Here is a 27,308-nt window from a genome sequence, read left to right as displayed (position 1 = left end):
CGGTGACCGATGGATTGGTAGAGGCGGACCAATTTCATGGTCTCCACGCTCTCCTGACCTCAACCCTCTTGACTTTCATTTATAGGAGCATTTGAAAGCTCTCGTCTACGCAACCCCGGAACCAAATGTAGAGACTCTTCGTGCTCGCCGGCCGGTGTGGCCGTGCGGTTCTAGGCGCTTCAGTTTGGAACCGCGTGACCGCTACGGCCGCAGGTTCGAATCCTGCATCGGGCATGGATGTGTGTGATGTCCTTAGGTTAGTTAGGTTTAAGTAGTTCTAAGTTCTAGGGGACTTATGACCTCAGATGTTGAGTCCCATAGTGTTGAGAGCCATTTCTTCGTGCTCGTATTGTGGACGGCTGTGATACAATACGCCATTCTCCAAGGCTGCATCAGTGCATCAGGGATTCCATGCGACGGAGGGTGGAGGCATGTATCCTCGTTAACGGAGGACATTTTGAACATTTCCTGTAACAAAGTGTTTGAAGTCACGCTGGCACGTTCTGTTGCTGTGTGTTTCCATTCCATGATTAATGTGATTTGAAGAGAAGTAATAAAATGAGCTCTAACATGGAAAGTAAGCGTTTCCGGACGCATTTCCACGTAGCATATTTTCTCTCTTTGTGTGTGCGGAATGTTCCTGAAAGTTTGGCCGTACCTTTTTGTAACACCCTGTATAGGGGCCGCCGCTTGCGCTGAGAAGTCAGTTCCTGCGAGATCGTGTACCAGCACTCTCACCTGAAGATGGCGGCCGGTTGGGCCGTTATGATCCGGCTGCACACCCGAGAAGAGTATTATAACTACTGTTGTCATCGCTCACCCAATATCTCCAATATTGTTTTAGGATTATCACATGAATCCCCGACTTTTATTGTTATAGTTCCAAAAACTACCATCGTCCTTAGAAGTGAACGAGAAACGTGAAAACGAAACAATAGCGGCATGCGTCCGACAAATGTGTTTCTTCGTAGATTCATCGCTTGCTGACCCATTTCAGAACACTTCAGTATAAAAAATATGGCGGTGAGAATTCCGATATACGAGTTATAGCGAACTGAAGTTTGAGTCTGTTACAATATTTACGCTGTCGGTGCTGCGCCGCCGGTCGAGCGCTATGGGTTCATAATGTTTTCCAAAGAAATTTACCTGCTGTGGCCCCCCCTCTTAGCGATGGTACGCTGTCTACGTCAGAAAATCCAGAGACAGAGGCGGGCGCCCAGCCAGTGGTTGTCTGCGGCGCACCTCTTGGCGCACCAGACGGTGAGGCCACGTCAAGGCCGCGGCCAGCTGTCGCGTTGCCAAGGAAGGCCGCGTGGACGCAACTAAGTCCCCGTTGACTTCCGCTGATTCGGATATACTAAACTGCGCGTCATTTACCACGGCGGCCGAGTTTAGGTTCGTTCTGCGCATCTGACGTCACAAAACACAGTCAGCCAATGAACAGAGAACGACGTTGCCAGAGCTCGACTGCAGTACAGAGTGTGGAACAGTGTCTTCAGTTTTAGAAACGTTCAGTCATAAATAAAGTAATTGAACAAAAGCAATGTCTTGATAGCAGACTTTCTTTTATGGAAAGTTTGGAAAAAGCATTCTTTATACCAATTGCTTCATATTCTATTGATTAATTAAACCAAACAAGCAATAAGCCTCGTAATTCAGGCGATAGCAATGGAAGGTGTTTGTATTATTCTCACTAACCGCTTTTTCGCAATAAATAACAGCGGTAATTGATTATTTCCTATTGTACTTCGACGAAACGTGAGTAATTCATAGTCATACCAACAGTGTTTGTCGGTTTTTTGCGTGATATTTTAAAGTCCTCCGGTATTTCTATTGAATGACGAGCTGCGTTAGCGTAATGGTTAAAGTGTATGGCTGCTGGGCCAAAGGTTCTGAGTTCTAATTTTGTTTGGAGCTTAATATTTTCTTTATTTAAAAACAATATCGAAGTGTCTTACTTCATGAATTTTATTCGTTTTAATGTAATTTTTGGAAATTTCTAGTGGCAACTAAAATCGACCATACGGAAAGTATACGCTATGGACTTTTACCTCTGCAAACTCTTCAAAATTTCGTGCAATGGTTTACTACATCTAATGCTGTACAATAACTGCGTTGAACATCGAATCAAAATTAAGTCATTTATCGGGGGAAGGTATCAGTCAAAAAGGTGTGTAAAAATCAAATTTTTGGGCCAAACAGTTTTTGTAAAATCGGATGATAAAGTGAGTCAAAGCAGTGAAACACCATGAGTCTGCACAGGCGAGCAGTGCAGTGATGACAAAATCGCGCACAGTGCGGAATGCGGGGAGCACGTCTCTGTAGCAGCGAAAGGGTTAATGCGGCCGTGGTGGTTTTACTTCATAAACTGCGCGATCCCCCCTAAACGTGAAGTCTGCGAACTATACTATGGTGCCGCTTCTCTTGGCGCGTACAACTGGCAACACAGCAATCTCTCGAGTCTGGGCGGGCATGCGCAAACCGCCAAGATAAAAGAATTGAACAATAGGAGTGGCGTCTGTTAGCGCGACAGATAATGAATGTGAACCATTAACTACCTACCTTCATGTTCAGAAAAAGAGAACACCTTGAACGACTATACAGAGAGATCGGAAATTCCCGTTACAGACTGCTAGGACATGTAGAGGGCAGTGAGTACATAACATTTTGAATAGGTTCAAATGGTTCAAATGGCACTGACCACTATGGGACCCAACATCTGAGGTCATCAGTCCCCTAGAACTTAGAACTACTTAAACCTAACTAACCTAAGGACATCACACAAATCCATGCCTGAAGCAGGATTTGAACCTGCGACCGTAGCGGTCGCGCGGTTCCAGACTGAAGCATCTAGAACCGCTCTGCCACAACGGCCGGCATTTTGAATGGGAACCCATGTCTGGAATTGTATCGTTTCCGTTCTAAGACAGTTTCAATTCAGATGTGTACCTCGTCAACGTCTGCTTAGGGCAAGAGAAACGTCTCAGAGTTCCCTGTCCTGGCATGCAACAGGGTAGACACGATGACGTGTACTACGTCAAACGATCCCCAGATGTCACTTATTGTCTGCGAGTCAATACCTGTGCATCACCGATAGAGGAAACATGCTGCAGTACACGTTTGCGGAATACACAGACGTGCTCCTGGTGTATGGCGAAGCTGGAGGTAACGGAAGAGCTGCTAGTCGGCTGTATCACGAACGTTTTCCACGCCGTCACACTCCAACGCACAAACTGTTTGCCCAAGTTACACAACGGCTACGAGAAACGGGTACCTTCACCGTGAGCAGGCAGGGCTGTGGTGCTCTCCAAGGCGACGCCGCACTCCCGAATTTGAAGAACGTGTACTGTGTCGCATTGAAGACCGCCCGTCAACGAGTTCGCGAACAATTGCGCGTGCCATGGTTGTTAGTCACAGTACCTTCTTTGACATCCTGCATGAGCAACAATTACATCCGTACCACTTACAAAGGGTACTCACTATGGGTCCAGCAGACTTTCCACAACGCGTCGCCTTCTGCACACGGTTCCTACACCGTTGCATCGACGCGCCCTTGTTCCCACGTCGAGTTCTCTTCACAGATGAATGTAGGTTCACAAGGGATTGTGTTCTGAAGGCTCCAAATAGCCATGTCTGGGCGGACGAAAACCCTCATGCCACACATGTTCAGTGATTTCAAGACAGGTTTGGAATTAACGTGTGGGCAGGTATTCTGGACGGTCTTATGATTGGACCATACCTCCTTCCATCCAAGTTCACGGGTCCCACATACTTCGTCTTCCTACGACACTAATGGACCCGTTCTTGGAAGCTGTGCCATTGAATGTCCGTCAGAAAATGTGGTTTCAGCATGATGGAGCACCACCTCACTTTTCACTGGCTGTCCGGAGATATCTTCAACAGACGGTAGGGTGAAAGATGGATAGGCTGTGGTGGTCCAACCGCGTGGCCGCCACGATCGCCGGATTTAACCCCTATGGTGGACCCCGGTGGGGTCGTATGAAGAGCCTAATTTATGAGAGACCTGTAGAGACAGAGGAAGATCTGCTGGCACGAGTTCTGGCCGCTGCACAAGACATTGAAGAGACACCAGGTGGGATGAAGAGAGTGTGCCAGAACATGCCTCGGAGGTACAGTGTGTGTAACAACGTTGGTACTCGCCACATCGAGCCGCTGTTGTAATGCATCGGTACGTTGCGACTGGTGCCGTAGATGCTGGGTTCTTGTTGCTGTTGACTTATGTAAACCATAAGGTGTACGTTGTAATGCAAATGCGTAAGTAATAATGGAACGAGTCGCTATTCTTTTCTAATGGATTGCAACAGTTGTACTGGGTCACGCCTAAAGTACATTCCTCACGTGGGTGGGATGAGATAATCATCTGCATTGAAACTGTCGTAGAACGGAATCGATACGTTTCCGGACATGGATTCCTATTAAAAATGTTATGTAGTCACCACCCTCTACATGTCCTAGAAATTTGTAACGGGAATTTCCGACCACCCTGCAGGTGGGACGTTATATTCACACGACATGTACATTAGTATGTTCTGCAGAATGATTAGCGTTTTAACCATGTCGGCCCTCAGGGTTCAAGGTCAACATCGATATTGCGGCGCAACACCACGTACTGGTAAGATATGCCTCCGGCTCTCGACCGAGCGAGGTGGCGCAGTGGATAGCACACTGAACTCGCATTCGGGAGGGCGACGGTTCAATCCCGCGTCCGCCCATCCTAATTTAGGTTTTCCGTGATTTCTCTAAATCGCTCCAGGCAAATGCCGGGATGGTTCCTTTGAAAGGGCACGGCCAACTTCCTTCCCAGTCCTTCCCTAATCCGATGAGACCGATGACCTCGCTGTCTGGTCTCCTCCCCCAAACAACGCCAATCCGGCTCCCTTTGTCGCTATGAACGGAAGGTAATAAACCAGTGTGACTTGAGCAGACGTGCAGGATGTCTCGCAGAAGTAGGCGCGAACCGTACCGTCAAATCAGTGAGTTTGAGAGAGGGCGCATTATTGGCATGAGTGAATGTGATGAATCAATCCAAAAAACTGCTGCACGTGTAGGACGAAGTGTTTCGGCAGGGCGACGGGTGTGTGCAGCATACTGGTTCACGGAGGGCCACAGAACATGACGAGATGGGTGAGGTCCCACCACCCAGACCACCCAATGAGAAAATCAACACCTCATCCGAATGGCATTGCAGGACAGCTCTGGGTCCTTCTCGGCTCTGGCGCAACAGTGGAACAATGTAACACATCGTACAATATCAAGAGTGACAGTCCGTCCCCGCTTATTACGGCATCGGTTACGTGCGCGTCGTCCACTTCTCCGCCTACCTTTGACGAATGTGCAGAAACATGTTAGACGGCAATGGCGTGTGGAGACAGGAATGGCATCAGATAGTGTTTTCAGATGAATGCAGGTTCTGTTTGCTTGAAAATCGCAGATAGGGGGAGGGCATCACAGTGACTGCATTCGCACAAGACATACAGCGCCAAATCAACGCCTTATGGCCTGGGGTGCTATTGGTTACAACCATAAATCACAGCTGATGTGTGCCCAGGGCACTGCGACCAGTGTGGCCTACGTGAATGATATCCTGCAACCTGTAGCCACATCCTTTCTGCACAACACCTACACTCCTGGAAATTGAAATAAGAACACCGTGAATTCATTGTCCCAGGAAGGGGAAACTTTATTGACACATTCCTGGGGTCAGATACATCACATGATCACACTGACAGAACCACAGGCACATAGACACAGGCAACAGAGCATGCACAATGTCGGCACTAGTACAGTGTATATCCACCCTTCGCAGCAATGCAGGCTGCTATTCTACCATGGAGACGATCGTAGAGATGCTGGATGTAGTCCTGTGGAACGGCTTGCCATGCCATTTCCACCTGGCGCCTCAGTTGGACCAGCGTTCGTGCTGGACGTGCAGACCGCGTGAGACGACGCTTCATCCAGTCCCAAACATGCTCAATGGGGGACAGATCCGGAGATCTTGCTGGCCAGGGTAGTTGACTTACACCTTCTAGAGCACGTTGGGTGGCACGGGATACATGCGGACGTGCATTGTCCTGTTGGAACAGCAAGTTCCCTTGCCGGTCTAGGAATGGTAGAACGATGGGTTCGATGACGGTTTGGATGTACCGTGCACTATTCAGTGTCCCCTCGACGATCACCAGTGGTGTACGGCCAGTGTAGGAGATCGCTCCCCACACCATGATGCCGGGTGTTGGCCCTGTGTGCCTCGGTCGTATGCAGTCCTGATTGTGGCGCTCACCTGCACGGCGCCAAACACGCATACGACCATCATTGGCACCAAGGCAGAAGCGACTCTCATCGCTGAAGACGACACGTCTCCATTCGTCCCTCCATTCACGCCTGTCGCGACACCACTGGAGGCGGGCTGCACGATGTTGGGGCGTGAGCGGAAGACGGCCTAACGGTGTGCGGGACCGTAGCCCAGCTTCATGGAGACGGTTGCGAATGGTCCTCGCCGATACCCCAGGAGCAACAGTGTCCCTAATTTGCTGGGAAGTGGCGGTGCGGTCCCCTACGGCACTGCGTAGGATCCTACGGTCTTGGCGTGCATCCGTGCGTCGCTGCGGTCCGGTCCCAGGTCGACGGGCACGTGCACCTTCCGCCGACCACTGGCGACAACATCGATGTACTGTGGAGACCTCACGCCCCACGTGTTGAGCAATTCGGCGGTACGTCCACCCGGCCTCCCGCATGCCCACTAAACGCCCTCGCTCAAAGTCCGTCAACTGCACTACGGTTCACGTCCACGCTGTCGCGGCATGCTACCAGTGTTAAAGACTGCGATGGAGCTCCGTATGCCACGGCAAACTGGCTGACACTGACGGCGGCGGTGCACAAATGCTGCGCAGCTAGCGCCATTCGACGACCAACACCGCGGTTCCTGGTGTGTCCGCTGTGCCGTGCGTGTGATCATTGCTTGTACAGTCCCCTCGCAGTGTCCGGAGCAAGTATGATGGGTCTGACACAACGGTGTCAATGTGTTCTTTTTTCCATTTCCAGGAGTGTAGATGCCATTTTTCAACAAGACAATGCACGACCACATGTCGCTGCATAAACACGTGCCTCCCTGGTGTCACAGGATGTCAGCCTTTAAGCCTGATCCACCAGATCACCGGACTTGTCCAATCGAAAATGTGTAGAATATGACGAAACGACGGGTGCAGCGCTGTGACTCAATGCCAATCACCACAGATGAGCTTTGGAACCAGGTGAATGCAGCACGGATGGCTATACCGTAGCACGCCATTCGCGCCTTATACACTTCGATGCCATCACGCATGGAACAAGTTATCAGGGCCTAAGGCGGATCCTCTGCCTATTAGGCAACATGACACATGCTGAACTGAGGTGACTGTAATGCTAATCATTTTTGCAGAACATACTAAAGGACAAGTCCTGTGAATGTGAAAGTCCTACCTCTAGTTGTTCAAGGTGTTCTGTTTTCTCTGAACATGAGTGTACCCTACTCCGCAACCCACGTATGGTGCGTCGCAGGGATACCCTGTAGCACTAGTAGTCATTTCCTTTCCTGTTCCTCTCGCAAATAGAACGAGGGAGAAACGAATGTCGATATGCTTCCGCAAGAGCCCAAATCTCTCCACTCTTATTTTTATGGTCCTTGTGCGAAATGTACGTTGATGGCAGTAGAATCGTTCTGCAGTCAGCCTCAAATGCCGGATCTATAAATTTTCTCAATAGTGCTCCTCAAAAAAAGCGTCCCTTCCCTCCAGGGATTCCTGTTTGATTTCCCGAAGCATATCCGTAATACACTACTGGCAATTAAAACTGCTACACCAAGAAGAAATGCAGATGATAAACGGGTATTCATCGAACAAATATTTTATACTAGAACTGACATGGGATTAGACTTTTTTTACTTTTAGACTAACATATTAAAATATCTGTATACCTTCGTGAATGATCCTATATATCAAAGACTCAGTTTTATGAGAGGATTAAAAAAGATGATTGGATTTCGTCCTGGCAAAGTATTATGAAAGTTATCTATATGTCTCTACCGACGTTTAAATTACATTAAAAGCAATTAAAACATCGTCTTTTAAGTGGACTTAGTCGTCAGAAGTGAGGTATTTTTCGTCGATTGAAATATATCAGTTGCTTCAAAAGACAATTCTGAAAAAGTTTCAAAAGTAAGATGACTAGTGTTCTCGTTACAAACTTTGTAGAATTAGTTAGTGGACGTTATCCGTCACAAAACTACACTACTGGCCATTAAACTTGCTACACCAAGAAGAAATGCAGGTGATAAACAGGTATTCATTGGAAAAATATATTATACGAGAACTGACGTGTGATTACAGTTTCACACAATTTGGGTGGATAGATCCTGAGAAATCAGTACCCAGAACAACCACCTCTGGCCGTAATGACGGCCTTGATACGCCTGGGCATTGAGTCAAACAGAGCTTGGATGGCGTGTACAGGTACAGCTGCCCATGCAGCTTCAACACGATACCACAGTTCATCAAGAGTAGTGACTGGCGTATTGTGACGAGCCAGGTACTAGGTCACCATTGACCAGACGTTTGCAGTTGGTGAGAGATCTAGAGAATGTACTGGACAGGGCAGCAGTCGAACATTTTCTGTATCCAGAAAGGCCTGTACAGGACCTGCAACATGCGGTCGTGCATTATCCTGCTGAAATGTAGGGTTTTGCAGGGATCGAATGAAGGGTAGCGCCACGGGTCGTAACACATCTGACATGTAACGTCCACTGTTCAAAGTGCCTTCAAAGCGAACAAGAGGTGACCGAGACGTGTAACCAATGGCACCCCATACCATCACGCCGGGTGATACGGCGGTATGGCGATGACGAATACATACTTCCAATGTGCGTTCACCGCGAAGTCGCCAAACACAGATGTGACCATCATGATGCTGCAAACAGAACTTGTATTCATCCGAAAAAATGACGTTTTGCAATTCGTGCACCCAGGTTCGTCGGTGAGTACACCATCGCAGGCGCTCCTGCCTGTGATGCAGCGTCAAGAGTAACCGCATCCATGGTCTCCGAGGTGATAGTCCATGCTGCTGCAAACGTCGTCGAACTGTTCGTGCAGATGGTTGTTGTCTTGCAAACGTCCCCATCTGTTGACTCAGGGATCGAGACGTGGCTGCACGATCCGTTACAGCCATGCGGATAAGATGCCTGTCATCTCGAGTGCTAGTGATACGAGGCCGTTGGGATCCAGCACGGCGTTCCGTATTACCCTCCTGAACCCACCGATTCCATATTCTGCTAACAGTCGTTGGATCTCGACCAACGCCAGCAGCAATGACGCGATACGATAAACCGCAATCGCGATAGGCTACAATCCGACCTTTATCAAAGTCGGAAACGTGATGGTACGCATTTCTCCTCCTTAGACGAGGCATCACAACAACGTTTCACCAGGCAACGCCGGCCAACTGCTGTTTGTGTATTAGAAATCGGTTGAAAACTGTCCTCATGTCAGCACGTTGTAGGTGTCGCCACCGGCGCCAGCCTTGTGTGAATGCTATGAAAAGCTAATCATTTGCATTTCACAACATATTCTTCCTGTCGGTTAAATTTCGCGTCTGTAGCACGTCATCTTCGTGGTGTAGCAATTTTAATGGCCAGTAGTGTACTTGTGGGTTGTTCGGATCTGCCGGTAACAAATCCAGCAGCCACCTCTGAAATGCTACAATGTCTTCCTTAAATCCGATCTGGTGAGTATCCCAAACACTTTAACAGTACTCAAAAATACGTCTCCTTTACAGATGAATTACACTTTCCTATTTTCTCCCACTAAACGAAGTCGACCATTCGGCCTGCCTACCAAAACGTACAATGCTCGTTCCATTTCATATGCTTCGGAACGTTGCTTACAGGTATTTAATCGTCATGGTTATATCAAGCAGTACACTGTACTAGAACATTTAGGTTTTTTTTGTTCCTACGCATTTGCATTAACTTACATTTCTCTACATTTAAAGCTATCTGCTGTTCACCACATCAAGTAGAAACTTTGTCAATTCATCTTCTATCCTCCTATAATCACTCAACGGGAAACTGCCGCCTGCCATAATCTTCCTCCGCGACAACGCACGCTCTCACGCCGTTGCCAAAACCTTCGATAAGATTCAATCTTTTCGTTGATCTGGTGCAGCGTAACAGACAGTGTGTTGCTATAAACGGCGATTATGTGGAAAAGAAGATATATAGTAAAATATTATTGTCTATGAAAAACTTTTCACCTAATCTTATTTTTTTACGACCAGACGGACCTTAGTTTTGAAATACCGCCCGTACTTAAGAAGTCTTCAAACCAGTCACATATCTGGGAACCTATTCCGTATGCTCGTACCTTCGTTAACAGTCGCGAGTGTGGCTCCGTTTCAAATGCCTTACGGAAATCTAGGAATATGGAATCCATCTGTTGCCCTTCATGCATGGTTCGCAGTATACAATGTGAGAAAAGTGCAAGCTAATTTTCGCACAAGCGATGCTTTCTAAAACCGTGCTGATTTTTGGACAGAAACTTTTCCCTCTCAAGGAAATATTCTAAAGATTATATGGGTAGATCACATAACTATTGGGGAGACACTGAATATAACTGAGGAGAAAAGAAATTTGTAGCAGAATCTGAGTAGAAGAAAGATTTGGTCAGTAGGACACATTCTGCGACATCAAAGGATCACAAATTTAGTACTGGAGGGTAATGTGGGAGGTAAAAAACGTTAGGATGATCAATAGATGAATACTGTAAGCAGCTTAAGAAGGACTTAAGTTAAAATACTGAGCTATTACAAATGATTGAAGCGATTTCATAAATTCACTGTAGCTCCATTCATTGACATATGGTCACGACACACTACAAATACGTAGAAAAACTCATAAAGTTTTGTTCGGCTGAAGCCGCACTTCAGGTTTCTGCCGCCAGAGCGCTCGAGAGCGCAGTGAGACAAATTGGCGACAGGAGCCGAGAAAGCGTATGTCGTGCTTGAAATGCACTCACATCAGTCAGTCATAACAGTGCAACGACACTTCAGGACGAAGTTCAACAAAGATCCACCAACTGCTAACTCCATTCGGCGATGGTATGCGCAGTTTAAAGCTTCTGGATGCCTCTGTAAGGGGAAATCAACGGGTCGGCCTGCAGTGAGCGAAGAAACGGTTGAACGCGTGCGGGCAAGTTTCACGCGTAGCCCGCGGAAGTCGACGAATAAAGCAAGCAGGGAGCTAAACGTACCACAGCCGACGGTTTGGAAAATCTTACGGAAAAGGCTAAAGCAGAATCCTTACCGTTTACAATTGCTACAAGCCCTGACACCCGATGACAAAGTCAAACGCTTTGAATTTTCGGCGCGGTTGCAACAGCTCATGGAAGAGGATGCGTTCAGTGCGAAACTTGTTTTCAGTGATGAAGCAACATTTTTTCTTAATGGTGAAGTGATCAGACACAGTGTGCGAATCTGGGCGGTAGAGAATCCTCACGCATTCGTGCAGCAAATTCGCAATTCACCAAAAGTTAACGTGTTTTGTGCAATCTCACGGTTTAAAGTTTACGGCCCCTTTTTCTTCTGCGAAAAAAACGTTACAGGACACGTGTATCTGGACATGCTGGAAAACTGGCTCATGCCACAACTGGAGACCGACAACGCCGACTTCATCTTTCAACAGGATGGTGCTCCACCGCACTTCCATCATGATGTTCGGCATTTCTTAAACAGCAGATTGGAAAACCGATGGGTCGGTCGTGGTGGAGATCATGATCAGCAATTCATGTCATGGCCTCCACGCTCTCCCGACTTAACCCCATGCGATTTCTTTCTGTGGGGTTATGTGAAAGATTCAGTGTTTAAACCACCTCTACCAAGAAACGTGCCAGAACTGCGAGCTCGCATCAACGATGCTTTCGAACTCATTGATGGGGACATGCTGCGCCGAGTGTGGGAGGAACTTGATTATCGGCTTGATGTCTGCCGAATCACTAAAGGGGCATATATCGAACATTTGTGAATGCCTAAAAAAACTTTTTGAGTTTTTGTATGTGTGTGCAAAGCATTGTGAAAATATCTCAAATAATAAAGTTATTGTAGAGCTGTGAAATCGCTTCAATCATTTGTAATAACCCTGTAGTTACTGAGAGATAAGGTTTTCACAGGATAGAGTAACACGGAGAGCTGCATCGAACCAGTCTTCGGACTGAAGAAGACAACAACTGACAATATGTTCAAGGATTCTGCAGCCTACTGGTGTTAAAGATATTGATCTTTAATTTTGTGGGTCCGTTCTTTTACCCTTCTTATGTACAAGAGTCACCTGCGCTTTTTTTCAGTCGCTTGAAACCCTCCACGGGGCGAATGATTCGCGATAAATGCAAGCTAAATAAGGGGCCATTGCCGTATGGTACTTTTTGTACAATCGAATTGGGATTTCATCCGGATCTGGTGAGTTATTTTCTTTCAACTCTTTCAGTCTTCATTCTACATCAGGGATGATTATTACAATGTCCTCCATACCAGAGTCTGTAAACGATGGTATGTTCGCATGATTTTCCTGCGTGAACAATTTCTTAAATGTGAAATTTAAAATCTCGTCTTTTTTGCCATCTGTTGCCACATCAAACTGGTCAACAAGCGACAGGATAGAAGACTTAGATACACTTAGCGATTTTGCATAGGACCGGAACTTTCTCAGATTCTCGACAGATCTATTGCTAAGGTATGACTGTGGCAGTTGTTTGCTTCGCGCAACAATCTTTTTACAGATGCACGAATTCTATTAACATTTGGCTGCCCTAATTTTCGCTTTCTCTTTTGAACCAAGAATGCAACAGCCTTTGCTTCATCAGCATTTTTCGAATTTCTTTTCGGAAGACCGTCTGTCTGTACCCCTGTATTTTGTTGCGTCTCTGTAAAATAAAGAAGTTGCGTGAAAGTCGTCGAGTTCATGTTGTCGCTGAACGAATCTGGGGACAAAGACTTTGTTCTGCGAATTAAAGTCAAATGAATTTCAGTTGCATGTTTGATTCTTATACCAGACGTGTTTGTTAGTGAACACGTATGCAGTTGTTTCATCACTTTTTTCCGTATTGGAGACCACGTCATAGTATAAAATTGTTGTGACTGACAATTCGCAATTTTACACAAACACAACTTTATTGATGTAAGTACACAATGTTGATGACTGAACATAGAAACGAAAAGTAACAATAACGATAAAAGTTTCCTAATTGAGGCAAACAAAAGTTCACTTCTATTTTTCCACAAAGGTTCGCGGTAACATACTCATACAGTCCAATTCCGAGACGAAGACGTAATCTTCAACGGTCGCAGTACACGAGGTCGGCATCCGGCGTGAACTCAACTTCGGGCCTGGTTCTAGCCCCGAAATAGCTGTCTCCAGCCAATCAGGTTTTGGCGTAGTGATACTTCCTGCAGGCCGTGGCTCGAGCTCCCCCTGTAGGAAGTAGTGCTCGGAATGCCTGTTTCCATTACCTTGTACGTAAATAGCCGGTGTTTACTATGGTGCTCGCATTCGGAAGGACGACGGTTCAATCCCGCGTCCGGCCATCCTGATTTAGGTTTTCCGTGATTCCCCTAAATCACTCCAGGCAAATGCCGGGATAGTTCCTCTGAAAGGGCACGGCCGACTTGCTTCCCCATCCTTCCCTAATCCGATGAGACCGATGACCCCGCTGTCTGGTCTCCTTCCCCAAACCAACCAACCAACCTTTACTATGGTGCTTTTGGGTACGCCTTGGGCATAGACAACCTCGTCCTCTGTGGTGTTACATGGGATGCCGGCCCTCAGAGACTACCTTGGCTCCGGTATAACAAAAATGATGAACCAATGATTCTGTTATTAAACTGCGTTGATGAAGGCCGCTTGCAACAGAGGTGGAAATTTTGTTGTCGCATCTTACAACGTGACGTAATAAACAAGAAGGAAGAATTTCATGGAAATTGATTCCGGTTGCGACAGCCTTTGATCTCACAAGAGTGGACTATGACTCGAAGTACGTAGCAGTGTGGTCCGTAAGGCTATGAACGCATGAAAGGACAAACGTATGCTAATCTTCTTCCTCAGCAGTCTGTCTTGACCTTCGTCAGGGTGGAGCACGCTATCTTGAGATTTATAAGAATAATGTCACCACCATGTACGAAAATAATAAAACAGAAGGACATCCCATTTGAAAAATAGCATTTACGATCTCATTGCCTTCATTATGTTCAGATAGCGCTTAAAAATGAGTCACGCTCGAAACCGGTAGCAGGAAATAAGAAAGATATAAAAAAGCAGCTCTAGTGACTACGATTACAATGCAGCATACAAATACACTGAGTTGATAAAAGTCATGGAATACCTCCTAATATCATATCGGACGTCCTTTTTCCCGGCGCAGTGCATAAACTCTACGGGGCATCGGCTCAACAAATCATTGGAAGTCCCCTGCAGAAATACTGAATCACCTTGTCTCTATAGCCGTCTACAACTGCGAAAATGTTGCCGGTGCAGGATTTTGTTCACGAACTGACCTCTCGATTATGTCCCATATATCTTCGATGAAATTCATGTCGGGCGATCTGGATGGCCAAATCATTCGCCCCAGAATGTTCTTCAAGCCAATCGCGAACAATTGTGGCCCGGTGACATGGCGCATTGTCATCCATAAAAATTCCGTCGTTGTTTGGGATCATGAAGTCCACGAATAGCTGCAGATGGTCTCCCAGTAGCCGAACATAACTATTTTCAGTCAATGATCGGTTCACTTGAATCAAATGGCTCTGAGCACTATGCGACTTAACTTCTGAGGTCATCAGTCACCTAGAACTAATTAAACCTAACTAACCTAAGGACATCACGCACATCCATGCCCGAGGCAGGATTCGAACCTGCGACCGTAGCGGTCGCTCGGTTCCAGACTGTAGCGCCTAGAACCGCACGGCCATTCCGGCCGGCACACTTGAATCAGAGGACCCTGTCCATTGCATGTAAACCCTGCCCACACCATTATAAAGCCACACCAGCTTGCACAGTGTTCTGTTGACAACCTTGGTCCATTGTTTCGTGGGATCTGCGCCACACTCGAACTCTACAATCAGGTCTTACCAACTGAAATCGAGACTCATCTGACTAGGCCACGGTTTTCCAGCTATCTAGGGTCGAACCGACATGGTCACGAGCCCAGGAGATGTACTGCAGGCGATGTCGTGCTGTTAGCAAAGGCACTTACGTCGGTCGTCTGCTACCATAGCCCATTAACGCAGTATTTCGGTGCACTTTCCTAACTTATACGTTCTTCTTACGTCCCATATTGATTTCTGTGGTTATTTCAAGCAGTGTTACTTGTCTGTTAGCACTGACAACTCTACACTAGTGCCGCTGCTTTCGGTCGTTAAGTGAAGGCAGTTGGGCACTGCGTTGCCCTTGGTGAGAGGTAATGCCCGAAACTTGGTATTCTCCGGACGCTCTTGATACTGTGGATCTCTGATATTGAATTCCCCAACGATTTCCGAAACGGAATGTCCCATTTGTCTACCTTCAACTACTGTTCAGCGTTCGAAGTGTGTTAATTGCCGTCGTGCGGCTATAATCACATCGGACACGTTTTCACATGAATGATCTGAGTACAGATGACATCTACGCCAATGTACTGTTCTTTTGTACCTCGTTTACGCAACACTATCGCTATTTGTATGTGTATATATTGGTATCCCATGACATCTGTCACGTCACTATACGAGTACATGGAAGGTATCTAAGTACCCAACCAACGTTACCTCGCTTTGCGAAAAGATCGTTTACCTTCGACTTTCAACGGAAACTTGCCTTTTGCTGTGTGTTCGAAGTACGTGTCCACACCGCAGTAGAAAGCTTTTCCTCATCCTCTCAACGCCAGGTGTCACTCCGAACCGCCTGCGAATTCCGTGACTGGTCGCATGATCACGAACTTTCAGGATAGGTGTTCACCGAAACATTTTACATTCCATTATAGCAATTCATCCTGTTTCTTTTGTTGCGGGGCAACATTCTGCACCATACAAGGCAACTGGGCGGAATGCAGAGCGGTGTACTTTCGATTTGAGTTGGCCCGGGATCTTCTTATAACAGAGCACTCCAGTCTTTGCCCGCCATTTAAGCCACGCACTGCCAACGCAGCATGTGATTTCAGAAACGAGAGAACCGTGAAATAACAAACCGCGTTAACAACGCCAGGCATCAATGCCGGACAGTGACTGGTATACTTCGTGACAAGAAGATCCCGGACCGACTCTAAGTGTATAGTAATACAATTAAATCTACATCTATTTCTACATGGATACTCTGCAAATGACATTTAAGTGCCTGGCAGAGGGTTCATTGAAGCACCTGAGGGCATAAAAGGCATAAAAGTTGCAGCTAACAAGCACCAATTAGTGAAAACATAGAGCTTTAGTCAATAGAAGCCCAATATCAAGCCACGCATTTCCCGCTATTAAGGTATTAGGGGCGTTACGGGACACTGCTGTAGTTCGTATTCCGCTGGAATCACACGTACTCATATCGCAATCCAGAGCTAGGTTAACCAACCGCTGGTCTGGTATACTGGCCAGGCAGAATGTGGCTTGTAAGCGGCTTCTGACAATCGCACAGGCAAATCCTAGGCCGGTGCCAACAGCCGCTTCATAACATACGACACACAAACAGTTTAATTACAGGCACAATTATACACAGGGCAAAGTTAACGCGATTCACAGACCGGTGGCTCTTACTACGTATCTCCTCTAGGGTAACTGACGGCTGTGGTGACCGGAAGGGAACCCAGCCACACAGCAGAGATCATGAGAACGCTGCTGCAAATGAACGTCATACACTGGGAGAACTGCTTGGAGGCTGGAGGGAAAGCTGTTGTTAAAAGCAGTGTCCATTACATTCCCATATCAGTAATGTCGATTTGTAGTAGGGTTTTGGAACTTATACTGTATTCGAACATTATAAAACTGTAAATGTCGTGTGACCAGGGCCTCCCGTCAGGTAGACCGTTCGCCGGGTACAAGTCTTTCGATTTGACGTTACTTCGGCGACTTGCGCGTTGATGGGGATGAAATGATGATGAGTAGGACAGCACAACACCCAGTCCCTGAGTGGAGAAAATATCCGACCCAGCCGGGAATCGAACCCCGGCCCTTAGGATTGACATTCTGTCGCGCTGACCTCTCAGCTACCGGGGGCGAACTTCAAACATTATGAAGTACCTCGAAGAAAACGATTTATTGACACGTAGTCAGCACGGATTCAGAAAATATCGTTCTTGCGAAACACGACTAGCTCTTTATACTCAAGAAGTAATGAGTGCTATCGACAAGGGATGTCAAATTGATTCCATATTTTTAGATTTCCAGAACGCTTTTGACACCGTTCCCCACAAGCGTCTAACCAAACTGCAAGCCTATGGAATATCGCCTCAGTTGTGCGACTGGATTCGTGGTTTCCTAAGGTCACAGTTCGCAGTAATAGACGGAGAGTCATCACGTAAAACAGAAATAATATCCGGCTTTCCCCAAGGAAGTGTTATAGGCCCTCTATTGTTCCTGATCTATGTTAACGACATAGGAGACAATCTAAGCAGCCGTCTTAGATTGTTTGCAGATGACGCTGTGATTTACCATCTTGTAAAGTCATTAGATGACCAAAACGAATTGCCAAATGATTTAGATAAGATATCTGTCTGGTACGAAAAGTGGCAATTGACCCTGAGTAAAGAAAAGTGTGATGCTATTCACATCAGTACTAAAAGAAATTCGCTAATTTAGATTACGCGATAAGTCACAAAAATTTCAAGGCTTTAAATTCAACTAAATACTTAGAGGTTACTATTACAAATATCCTAAATTGGAACGATCACACAGATAATGTTGTGAATAGAGCCAACCAGACTCCGATTCATTGGCAGAACACTTAGAAGGTGCAACATGTCTACTAAAGAGACTGCTTACACCAGGCTTGTCAGCACTATTCTGGAGTATTGCTGTGCGGTGTGGGATCCGCATCAGGTGGGACTGACGGATGACATCGAAAATGTACAAAGAAGGGCAACTCGTTTTGTATTATCGCGAAGTAGGGGAGATAGTGCCACAGACATGATTCGTAAATTGGAGTGACAATCATAAAAACAAAGGCGTTTTTCGTTGCGAGGGGGTCTTCTCATGAAATTTCAATCACCAGTTTTCTCCGACGATTGCTGGAACATTCTGTTGGCACCCACCTACATAGGAAGAAATGATCATCACAATAAAATAAGAGAAATCAGGGCTCGCACAGAAAAATTTAAGTGCTCGTTTCTCCCGGGCGCCGTTCGAGAGTGGAACGGTAGAGATACGGCTAGAAGGTGGTTCAAAATAATTTAAATGGCTCTGAGCGCTATGGGACTTAACATCGAAGGTCATCAGTCCCCTGGAACTTAGAACTACTTAAACCTAACTAACCTAAGGACATCACACATATCCATGCCCGAGGAAGGATTCGAACCTGCGACCGTAGCAGTCACGCGGTTCCGGACGGAAGCGCATAGAACCGCTCGGCCACCGCGGCCGGCTTCAAGGTGGTTCATTGAACCCTCTGCCAGGCACTTTATTGTGAATAGCAGAGTAATCACGTAGGTGTAGACGTGAATGTAGACGTGATGCATAACATTATCTTTTATGGATGCATTCAGTCTTCGTACGGATAGTTGCTGCTTTCTTTGAGCTCAACCATTCCTCTTTCTTTCCTTATGTTAGCCTAAAGACACCATTTCTCACCACCAGTACCGATAATGGATAGCTAGATAGGAATGGTCGATGTTGTTCATGACCCAGTTGATGAGCAAGCAGAGAAGCACATACGGCCACTTGCTTAGAGCATGTGATACCCATACGCTCGAGTGGTTTTGGCATAGAGCATGCGATACCCACATGCCCGGTCTTTGGACCTTCCTCACTGCATGAAAATGGCGCACGATGCTGCAATAACATCTTACAGTTCTGGAGTACAGTTACGTGGATCATTGTGAATTAATGTGTTCAAACGATTTTCGTGAAACCCCAAATGTCTTCCTGAACGTGTAGAGTCACTAATGTCAAAACGATCCTCCTTAAAACGAGAAAACCATTTTCTTTCCGTACTGTGTCCAATGGCATTATCCCCATACACGGCGCTGCTGTCACCCCACTGCTGAACTCAAACAGAAGAATGTGTCGGTAATGTTCCGATTTCTCCACTTGGCGCTCCAGTTTCTAGCGTCCACAGCTCCACTCACTAACTCCAAATGACAAAAGGGCGGTATGTAAACTCAAATAGCAACAGTGAACCACAAATAAAAACTGACAAACGATAAATAAACCCATTGCAACCGGAATACCCACAAGCAAAACGAAAACGCTATGAACTTATGAACCAACATAGTCATATCAACAATATTCTCTAACTTATAATATCTGTTGTGTCATTGATCTCTGCGAGCTGTTATATTTATGGGACTGCAATAACAACAAGAGCCTGGTCAGCAACGATAGGCGGAAGTTTTCTCTTATTTGTTGGCTGGCCAGTGTGGCCGTGCGGTTCTAGGCGCTTCAGTCTGGAACCGCGTGACCGCAACGGTCGCAGGTTCGAATCCTGCCTCGGGCATGGATGTGTGTGATGTCCTTAGGTTAGTTAGGTTTAATTAGTTCTAAGTTCTAGGGGACTGATGACCTCGGATGTTAAGTCCCATAGTGCTCAGAGCCAATTTCTTATTTGTTGTTTTTAAGTTACCAATACTGTGACCAGCTTTTACTATTCGTCACGCAGGAAGATTCGATATGCAGTTGTGAATTTGAAGATGTGACAGCATACAGGAAGAAGTCAAAATGTGTGATAATTCAACGCTGAGGTTTAGGAAAAATAATTTGTTTTCCGGTCGCTTCAAGATATCCTCCATATTAAGGACTTAGGGAGCCTGACGCCGGAAATCAAGTTATTCAAGATAACTAAAATGACGAGTAAGGAAGTTGAAATAAATTTCAGCCAACACATTTACAGGAGAGTAGATTGAGTATGTGACTGTAATATCAGAAACAAATTGTATTGTTTCCGTGTTTTTTGTTTTAAAAAGAGACAGACAGACAGAAAGAACACGCTGGGTGCGAAAAGACTTGGAGACTAAGAGACGTTGACGATCTCGTACATTAAACACGGAAAATAAAAGAAACATGAGCGGTCCACATCAAATGTAACTGCACAGCTAGAGCACAATCTTTTAGGGGAACAGGATATTAGACTACAACTGGATGTTGGTTATAGGCAGTCAACTGAAAGACACAATGATCAGATCTACAAATATTGTTACGTTTACTCTAACACTGTGGACTGTGTGAAATTTTATCGTAGTCTTGAGCATGCATTTCGTGTACACTGGAGGTTTATCATTACCGAGCAAGAAAATAAATTGCTGCCACTGATTTTGTATCAGTTATCGTCGATAACATAACCGATATTTCAACGATTTAGCAGTTTGCTATGGCTATCAGGTACGTTTCGTCTAAGGGAAAATTTGTAGAAAGGTTTTAAACGTTCCTCAGTCGTCATGAACATGATACAAAAACGTTACCACAATGGCTTAAAGAAACGTACTATACATCATGAGTCGTCGTCCAGATGTGCAGACTCTTCTGAGAGAGCATCTTAGACATATCTATTTATTCGTTGTTATGCTCGTACATGTAAGCGGATTTCGGCCCAAAGAACGATTCTTGAGTATGGACTTTTGAGTTTTTTGGCTTTTGCTGACCTTTGTGAGGTTCTTACTTCTTTTTTTTCACAGTTCTTCACAGCGAACAGCGAGCTAATTGACATAATGAACAGGAAAGTCCCCGTAATTCGCAAAACAAAATGGAATTTTTAACTGAGAACTGAGCTTGTTGTGTACGAAAATAGATAGCATCTTTTAGAATGGCTGGAGTACATTCAGCTTAAATCTCGACAAACTGCAAAAATTACTCAAAAAAGAGGCTGCGCCCGAAGTAAATTTTGGTTGTCGGTATTTTCTAATATTATGCCACACGTTGAGATATTGTACAGCAAATACCAAAAATGCGCGGTTGGCCATTGACCGAACAACAGAGGGGGGAACATTTCAAAAACGCCGTGCAGCATATACGAGACAGCATTACTGACATGATTTATATGTGCTGAAAACTCCTGGGTTCTGCGAGGATACACATGGAAACGAATTCCAAAACCTGTTGTTAGCAAAAGCAGTGTGTGATACAATAATGGCTCAGGTTGTTGAACACTTTGATTTCACAGGGTATCTCGTCGTGCAAGCTTATTTATTTCTGAAAAATTTACTTCGTTTATAAGTCAATTTCCACAAAGCTTGTCGCAGAGGTCTTACATATCCCTTCGCTGATGTAAATAAGCTGAGAACAGAAAAACGTTCAAATGTGTGTGAATTCCTATGCGACCAAACTGCTGTGGTCATCGGTCCCTAGACTTATACACTACTTTAAGCTAAGAACAACACACACACACACCCATGCCCGAGGGAAGATTCGAACCCCCGATGGGAGGGGCAGCGCAATCCGTGACATGGCACTTCAAACCACGCCGCCACTCCGCGTGACTGAGAACAAAACTTCAGATACTCTACACGAGGAGCGAGTTTGTAACTCTCACAGGTGCTGTTCTGCTTCTGCAATTCGCGTTCCAAAATAATTTGCAGAAGCCTTTTAGGGATAAAATGAAAGTCCAGAAACCGATCTTTATCAAACCGGCAACGGTGACAGCGTATGAAGCAGAGCGATTTTCTCTGCTCTGTAGAGAATATAATTTTTCTACGAGGTACCACGGCTAACGACAGATGCAGTGCTCTCTATCGGGAGAGATTTCGTACACAGCATCGTAGGCTCCATTGAATGCTTCATTGACAGAGTCTCTGCTCTTAAGGAGCGGAGAACGGATTTTTCATACAAACATTCATCCTAAGGTAAGCGTGTTTCCGTATAGCAGTTATGTTACTGTTCATTTTTAGCCTTTTTATGTTAGTTCGAACTTTGCAGTCCATCTTCCAGTGAACCCCTAGGACAGTGATTCCCGAACTTTTCCTCAGGCGGACCTCTTTGAGAATTTTGATACACTTTCATGGAATACCTTGTCTTAGTTTGAAGGTTACTAAAATTTTTAAAAATGAGGAAAACCTGTGTTATTCAGTGATTACTTCAATTGTAAATCATAAATAATAACACAATAATCACAATAAAATTTTACAAAATAATTTTGTCTAAACGTCGAAAAAATTGTATTAATTATTTTTTGCAGAGCACTTGTTCACTTTCCGTGAAACTCGCAGTTCGGGAAATTCTGCCCTAGCAAAAACTCCACCAACCGTCAAGGTGCCATTCATCTCACCAACCAGAAATTCGGTCTAAGTATCCTCCTACAGTCGTTTACAGACGACTCCTTCCCTCATACCACATCGCCATCACGAAACAGCTTCCGGCCGCTGTTGCCGAGAGGTTCTAGGCGCTTCAGTCCGGAACCGCGCACCTGCTACGGTCGCAGGTTCGAATCCTGCTTCGGACATGGATGTGTGTGTTGTCCTTACGTTAGTTAGGCTTAAGTAGTTCTAAGTCTACGGGGCTGATGACTTCAAGTGTAAAGTCCCATAGTTCTTAGCGCCATTTGAACCATTTGGACTAAACAGCTGTAGATTGCTGCTCATCCCGTCCGCCAGATCATTCATGTATATAGAAAATAATAGCAATCCTATCACATTTCCCTGCGGCACTCCCGCCAATAACCTTGTCTCTGATGAACTCTCGCCGTCGAGGATAATGAGCTGGATTCTATTACTTAAGAAGTCTTCGAGCCACTTACATATCTGGGAACCTAATCCGTATGCTCGTACCTTCGTTAACAGTCTCCAGTGGAACACCATGTCAAATGCTTTCCAGAAATCTAGAAATACGAGTATGTAATCTGTCTGTTGCTGTTCATCTATAGATCGCAGTATACTTATGAGAAAAGAGCAAAATGGGATTCGCATGAGCGATGCTTTCAGAAACCGTGCTGGTTCTTGAACATAAGCTTTTCGATCTCTAGAAAATCTATTATATTCGGACTCAGAATATGGTCAAGAAGTTCTACAGGATGTAATCCTCAAACACCAATAATTTGGATTACTGTCTCTTAAAATGCAAGTTGTGGTGGTTCAATTGCTCTCAGTGAAAGTTTTCTATTGAATTTTTTTCTATTTTAACTGGGTGTTTGAAAAGTTTCCGTTTTTCTGTGTCACCCTATAATATTTTTCCTTTGCTGTACATAACAAGAGCATCATATGATTATAAATTTAGAACACAATACATATCTTGGCTCTTTACATGGATTATGCCCAGTGCGGCGATACATTTGGTGCAAATACGTTAGATACCAAGGATCAGAGAAACCACGAAATACAACCAGAGACTACCGTCATCTGGACGTTATAGACATCAAACTTATTTTTCAGAGCTCTGTCTGACACTGAGTTATGGAAGAAATCTCTTCATGGTTGTACAGAGAATCGGATTGAGAGAGCCAACAATGGTGATTTGTACCCTAATTTTGGTTCTAAAAACCATGACGTTTCTTTGCACAGGATGTAACATTTGACATATAATCTGTGGAATTAATTAAAAGTTTGAAAAGCGGGTTTTTTCAGCCAACAAGTTGCGACAAACGTGTGTCAGAAATTTTTAGACAATAAATTAAGATTACTCAGAGTTACGATAAGTTCAAAATACTTGTGTCATTTTAAAGAGGTGATAATAACAATTTTGTGGCTCAGTGGCCTAATGCGAGTCTTCTGTTGGACGCCTCTTCGTCGACTTGCGTGTCCCCAACATACCCCAGTTCTCCAAACGGGCGAAGGGGAACTACAGTCTAATGGGGAGTCCGAACCACGTGTCACTTGTCGTTTCTGGCAGTCCCTCACATCATTAACAAGTGAACGCTATATTAAAACGAAGACTGAAAAATCCGTGGTCCGGCCAAGATTCCAACCCGCGACCTCTCGGTTTCCAGGCACACGCTTTACCGCTTTTTTCCCATAACAGTAATTTATTGAGTAATCTACATGTACTAAATCAAATGGCTCTGAGCACTATGGGACTTAACATCTGAGGTCACCAGTCCCCTAGAACTTAGAACTACTTAAACATAACCAACTTAAGGACATCACACACATCCATGCCCGAGGCGGGAGTCGAACCTGCGACCGTAGCGGTCGCGCGGTTCCAGACTGAAGCGCCTAGTACCGCTCGGCCACACAGGCCGGCAATCTACATGTACTGATAACTTACATTGCCATTAAGATAATAAACATGGATATAACACGGCTTCCATAACAGAAAATAGAATTAATTAGACGTAGCGCTAAACAAGACAGAATATTCGTGCAAACAGGAATCACCCCTCGCCCCTCCATCACTCAAATGTTCCCTCACAACGTAGCTCTTTTGTTTTGTCTTGATACGGCCTTCGCAACCACACATACATGCATACACACATTCAGTAACTGAGGTGGCGAATAAAAACCAATCAGTCAAACAGTTTACCTGCGAGCGCCAGCAGCGCGGCGAGCAATCGGCGGACGGCCGGCATGTGTAGCGACTGGCGCCAGTCCCGTGGCGCACTGGCTTCACGCCGCCAGCTACGATACGCTAAGGTACCCCGTCCCCACTGGCGTCTGTGGTGGGGGCACGGTCCGTGGCGCTGCGGTCGCGCACCCCTTTATCCGCAGGCACGCCGTAACATTATTGTGGTGAAATTCTAGAACTCATCGAAATTCTAGAACTCACCACGAGCTCTCAGTGAGATCCTCGCCATAAGCAAGCACCTCGAGCAAGTCTGAAAGAAATGTACTACTCACGATGTACAGTGGACATCGGTCCTAATAGCGAAAGCTGACACCGCCGGAAGTAACAGAAGAAGATAATAGAACCAAAACCAGCGGAGCAGCTTAAATCACTTACTGAATGCAGTTCTCCGGTCCACAGCTTGTGAACTGCGGACAGCCGTCTCTTAATCATGTGAACTGCGGGAAGGGGTAAACTTGGGACTTGCGAAATGCCGGCAGAGAATTAGTCAGCCAGTTACCATTGCCAGGGAGACATCACGAGGAGACTGGCTGATGGTCTCCCATATCCGCGACCGAAATTATAACTAAAATAACAATCAACAAACACATCATTGGAAATCATTACATCGTCAAAAATAAGTCGGCTGGTTTCTTCTTCAGTTCTTGGGACAAAAACTTACCTGAAGCTAACTCTTTTAATAAATGATGGAAGCTGTAGAAATGAACTAAGATTTGTATCACAGCCGTGACTCGTACCCGGATCTTCTTGCTTACTAGACAGAAATGCTAATCATTACACCACCGTAGCGCTATAGTCAACATTGCTGCACGAACTACCCAAGTGAATGCCCTCCCCAACACAACCTCATGTCTTTAGCTTATTTTCTCCGTACATACAATGCTGACTACAGTGCCCCAGTGGCGTAATGGTTAGCATCTCTGTCTACTAAACAGGAAGACCTGGGGTCGAGTCTCTGCTGTGGCACAAATTTAGTTCACTTCTTCAGATTCCCTCATTATCTTAGATAGCGACGAGACTTATATGTTTCCGGGAAAATTTAATTATAAGATCTATTAACAAAACAGAAACAATCGATGACTCCTTTCCTCAAGTCTTCCATTTCCTCCCGTTAAAAAGCTTCCTTCTCAACAGTTTTGTTTTCGTCGCTTGGCACTGTTCGCACTCCTGATTTTCACGTATGCGTCTGCTTGCACATCAAGCAGAATTCCGCAAGACTGTAGACAGAAGGGTGGACAGAATAAAACGGATCCTTCAGTTTAGAACAGAGAGCTTCACAACCGTCGGTGGTACGGTTGCAGGTGGGCGAGTGTTCGGCCCAGACAGCTAGATGAAACAAGGCTTCAGGGCGTAAATACGCGTCGAAAACGTAGTCAGTAAATTTTACTATTGCAGGTTTCTGTTTGAACATGAGCTCCTCGTCTTCCCCACACAGAGTCACCAGGGATAATTGCCTCTAAATCATCAGTGAAACAATCCATCACCTCACCTAGATTCAAGAAAGGCACACCGAAGAATTTATTCTCTGGCGTGCTGGAAGCTGCGTTTTCGACAGGCCTAGCTCCTGTATCCTCCACCACCGAGACTGAGCAAGGTGAAACCAACAGCCACTGATACTTGAATTTGATCCAGTGCTGTTCATTGCTTCGTTAATGCCACTTTTAAAAACGATAAAAACCTCTACAGGTTGAATGTCGTGGCCATGAGAATTTTGCGCAACATGCTGTAACACTGTATTTTATGAACACGGCCGTTTATCAGCCAGGACGACGAATACAAATGGCACGTAGACACTATCTATCAGACCATGAAAGGTGAATGATTGTGCGAAATATCGTGGATAATTCTTAAACGTACCATTCACATATATTTGCGACATCTCACTCAGTACTTTCAAATTTGTAGGTATTGAAAATATAAAGAAGTTAACATCGTCGTTCGTCATCAAAAACTGTTCGTCACGACTCTTCTTCAGTGTGAGGAGCTTTATATTGTCGAGCGTTTCGTTTTCGCTACGGGGAAAGTTTAGGTGGAATGTTCATTGAGCAAGATGTATTTTGCATCGAATGCAGCTCTCGTCTTCCTGTGTGAGAGTTTCGATATCACCGTTCTTCATCAGCCTTGACGCATCAACTCATCCAGCCTGCACGAAATATCTTCGAGTCCTTTTCCTTTTTCGTAAGTTGCTCAACTTTCACCGGTTCAACTCTTGTCTCGTTGGTTTTTCATGGTTATGTTTGACACAGCTGGGTATAACTTTGTAGCCAATCGACACTCCAAGTAGTCATTACAAGTATTCTTAGCACAAGCAGATCTCAGTGTACCATTCTTCAAATATTCATCTTCTGGATTTGCAGCTCTTGCATTTTTTTCCGTGTTTGCAGTTAAAATTATTGGATATAAGCTCCGCCTTTTAGGCAAACCACTGTTTTTTTTTGGTACCCAAACATGTTTCGGCAACTCTGCGCCATCATCAGTGGGTTTTGTTTAATGAAAAACTGTAAAAATTAAACAATTTTAGGTTGTAGGTGATCTTACAAAATTAGGCCTAAAGACAATTTTTGTTCGGTTTTGTTCTTATCAGGATTTTGCATTATATGGTTTTGCAGGACCATCTGTGTGGT

The 27,308-nt window shown here is 45.3% G+C and overlaps 1 protein-coding gene across 1 annotated transcript in view; it reads right to left on the bottom strand.

Moving 5' to 3' along the window:
- Nucleotides 1-24,706, bottom strand: part of LOC126416368 (pancreatic triacylglycerol lipase-like) — a 247,527-nt gene extending 222,821 nt beyond the window's left edge. Inside the window, exon 1 of the mRNA XM_050084048.1 lies at nucleotides 24,643-24,706. Coding sequence (XP_049940005.1) covers nucleotides 24,643-24,688 — 46 coding nt within the window. The 5' untranslated portion in view covers nucleotides 24,689-24,706. The remainder of the gene's footprint in view (nucleotides 1-24,642) is intronic.
- Nucleotides 24,707-27,308: the final 2,602 nt, after the last annotated feature.

This window comes from Schistocerca serialis, chromosome 8 (genome assembly GCF_023864345.2).
Source record: "Schistocerca serialis cubense isolate TAMUIC-IGC-003099 chromosome 8, iqSchSeri2.2, whole genome shotgun sequence".
Taxonomy (NCBI): domain Eukaryota; kingdom Metazoa; phylum Arthropoda; class Insecta; order Orthoptera; family Acrididae; genus Schistocerca; species Schistocerca serialis.
Note: the sequence above shows the minus strand (reverse complement) of the source record. Positions and strands in the feature narration are given on the sequence as shown.